At 71.0% G+C, this 2,783-nt stretch overlaps 1 protein-coding gene across 1 annotated transcript; it reads right to left on the bottom strand.

The window, feature by feature from the left end:
* Nucleotides 1-1,792: 1,792 nt before the first annotated feature.
* On the bottom strand, nt 1,793-2,752 carry PEG10 (paternally expressed 10). Its single transcript, XM_044679553.1, has one exon. It carries the CDS (start codon nt 2,750-2,752, stop codon nt 1,793-1,795), a length of 960 nt encoding a protein of 319 aa, XP_044535488.1.
* Between the last annotated feature and the right edge of the window lie 31 nt (nt 2,753-2,783).

Genomic DNA, 2,783 nt, shown 5'->3' with positions numbered 1-2,783 from the left:
GAATCCCCTTGAGAGCCGGCCCACCAATGTTGGTCCAGCCTCCGCTTGAATTCCTCCAGAGAAGGGCGGCTCCCTCCCTCCCTCCCTCGCGCCCCTCTGCTGGCTGTCTGCCGTCCTGAGGGAGCTCCCAAAGGGGGCGCCGGGGGCGTCCCAGAAAGCGTGCGGAGGCTGGCTGGCGGCGGGGGAGGGGGGGCTCAGTCCCGGGGGAGGGGCACAGAACAGGACTCCGGTCTGGGGGACCGGAAAGAATAAGGCAGGATCCCAGGACGAGGGGGACGTGGAGAGGGGCGGGATGCAGAGAGCTTGGACACGGGACGGGACCCGAGGCTGGCAGTAGTGTACAAGGGGGGCCAGCGGGGAAGGGTCTCGGGGCTGGGCCACGCGCCCCACAATCTTCTGTACAGCATGGTGGGTTTTCATGGGCCTCCCTCCGAGAGGCCGGATTGATCTCGGAGCCCTGGACGGGCGAAGCACGTTGGTGGCAGTTAGACGGCCCCGCGGCATGGCGGGGCCTTCGTCTGCCCGGGGGACATACGGGGGGGGGGGGGGACACACCAATCGGGGAGTCACAACAAAGAGGGACCAGCGTCGCGGCTGCTGGTGCTATTTTTCGGAGCTGGTCGATGGTTTCTGGGTTTTGGCAATATATCACAGGGTGGGCCGTGTTGCCGGCAGGACGGAGGGACAAAGGCCTCCCCTCGCCGGGCCGGGGCCGTCCCAAAGGCCGCGTGTGAACGGGGGACGGGCGTCCCGGCGGCCCCCACGGCTTCGGCCGGGCCAGAGTCCGCGGGGGGGGGCCGCGAGGGGAGAGTCACGGGGGGGGGGGGTGGGGCGACGACACACGAGTCCGCGCTAATGTACAAGTCGGTGCCGAGCTGGTCCGGGCGGTCTCAGCGGACGCTCGAGGTGACCAGGAAGGGGATCAAGCAGAGTTTGCCGCTCATCTCGCGGCCCAGCATGGACCAGGTGGTGAAGCCGGCCGGCGAGCGCGTGCGGTAGATGGGCGCCGCCTGCAGCTGGTAGAGCACGTAGGGGGCGGCGGGCGGCGGGTACTGGTTCCACACGGCCACGGCGTGGGGGCTCTGCGCATCGTTGCACAGGTACAGCTCGCCCACCTTCTTCATGAGCACGAGGGGCGCCCCCACGGGCGCGGCGGGCTGCACGCACACCCACTTCACGTGCTTGGCCAGGAAGTCTCGCACGGCCAGCAGCTCGGGGTCGGCGGCGGCGGCGTAGGGGCAGCCGTAGGGCGCGGGGTACGGGGGGGCCTCCTGCGCCACGGGCACCAGCACCTCCTGCACGTCCATGGCTGCGGGCGCCGCGCCGGGCGCCATCAGCAGGGCGGCCCGGCAGTGGTGCTGGCAGTACTCGGAGTCGAAGACGATGGTGCGCGAGCTCCACATGATGGAGGGGTTGTGCTGCGTGAGCCAGCGCACGCCCAGCACCACCGGGAAGAAGGGCGACTGCGTGACGTCGAAGGAGAGCCGCTCGCGGTGCTCCCCGATGTCCACCACCAGCTCCTGGGTCTCCTGCGTGACCGGGCCCGAGGCCAGCGGCCGCCCGTCGATGGCCTCCACCAGCACCGGCCAGTACTTGATCTTGACGGGGATGCCGGTCTGCGCCACGTAGTCCTGGTCGATGAAGTTGCCGGAGGCGCCGGAGTCGATCATGGCGCGGACGGCGCAGTAGGAGCCGTCCGGGAGGTGCAGCGTGATGAGCAGCTGCAAGTGAGAAGATGACGCGTCATCTGGGGGGGACCTTTCTGTTTCCGGCCCGGGCGCTGGGGGTCCCTCTACAGCGGGGCCAGGGAGTTTCCCACCCCAGAAGACTTCGGCTTCTTGGACGGGCAGTTGTCCACGTAGTGGCCGGCCAGTCCGCAGTACATGCACAGGTTCAGCCTCCGGCGGCGCTCCCTCTCCTCGGGGGTCAGCTGAGGCCGGGCGACCAGCTGGCCGGCCTCGGCCTCGGCCGGGGGAGAGGCGGCGGCGGCGCGGGGCCGGGGCGAGCTGGCGGGGGAGGGGCCGCGGCGCGCGTTGAGCCGGCCCTCGATGCGCAGGCACTGGTTGATGAGGGCGGGCAGCGAGCGCGCCACCTCCACGCGGGCCAGCTCGTCCTGGATGGGGTCGCTGAGGCCCTCCAGGAACTGGTCGATGAAGGCCGGCTCGTTCCAGTCCAGGTCCTGCGCGCACAGGCGGAAGGCGCTGGCGTAGTCGAGCACCGAGCCCAGGCCCTGGCGGAGGCGCCGGATCTTGCGGTTGGCGGCCTCCTTGCGCTGCGGGTCCTCGAAGGCCTGCTTGAACTCGTCGATGAAGGCCTCGTAGTTGTTGAGCAGCGGGCTGGACTCGAGCAGGTAGGGGGTGGCCCAGCGTGCCGCGCGCCCCTTCAGCAGGCTCGTCAGGAAGCAGACGCGCACGTGCTCGCTGGGGAAGTCCTCGGGCCGCAGCTCCATGTAGAGGCGGCTCTGCGCCAGGAAGCTGGGCAGCATCTCGGGGGTGCCGTCGAACTTCTCGGGGAGCCCCACCGGGCACTTGCCGCGCGGGGGGGCCGCCGGGCCCGCGGCGCCCCCCGGGCTGGCCTGGAGCTGGCCGCGCAGCGTGGCGTTCTCCTCGGACAGCTGCAGCAGCTGCGTCTGCAGGCTGCTGTTCTCCTCGGTCTGCTGCAGCAGCTGGGCGCGCAGCGCCTGCACCTCCGCCGTCAGGTCCTCCATCCTGCAGCGGCGCGCCGACGCCCCCGACCCGGCGCTGGTCGGCATGCTAGAGGCTGCGGGGCGCGGCGGGGGGGCG

This window comes from Gracilinanus agilis, chromosome 5 (genome assembly GCF_016433145.1).
Source record: "Gracilinanus agilis isolate LMUSP501 chromosome 5, AgileGrace, whole genome shotgun sequence".
Taxonomy (NCBI): Eukaryota; Metazoa; Chordata; class Mammalia; order Didelphimorphia; family Didelphidae; genus Gracilinanus; species Gracilinanus agilis.
This window is presented reverse-complemented; position numbering and strand designations above follow the sequence as displayed.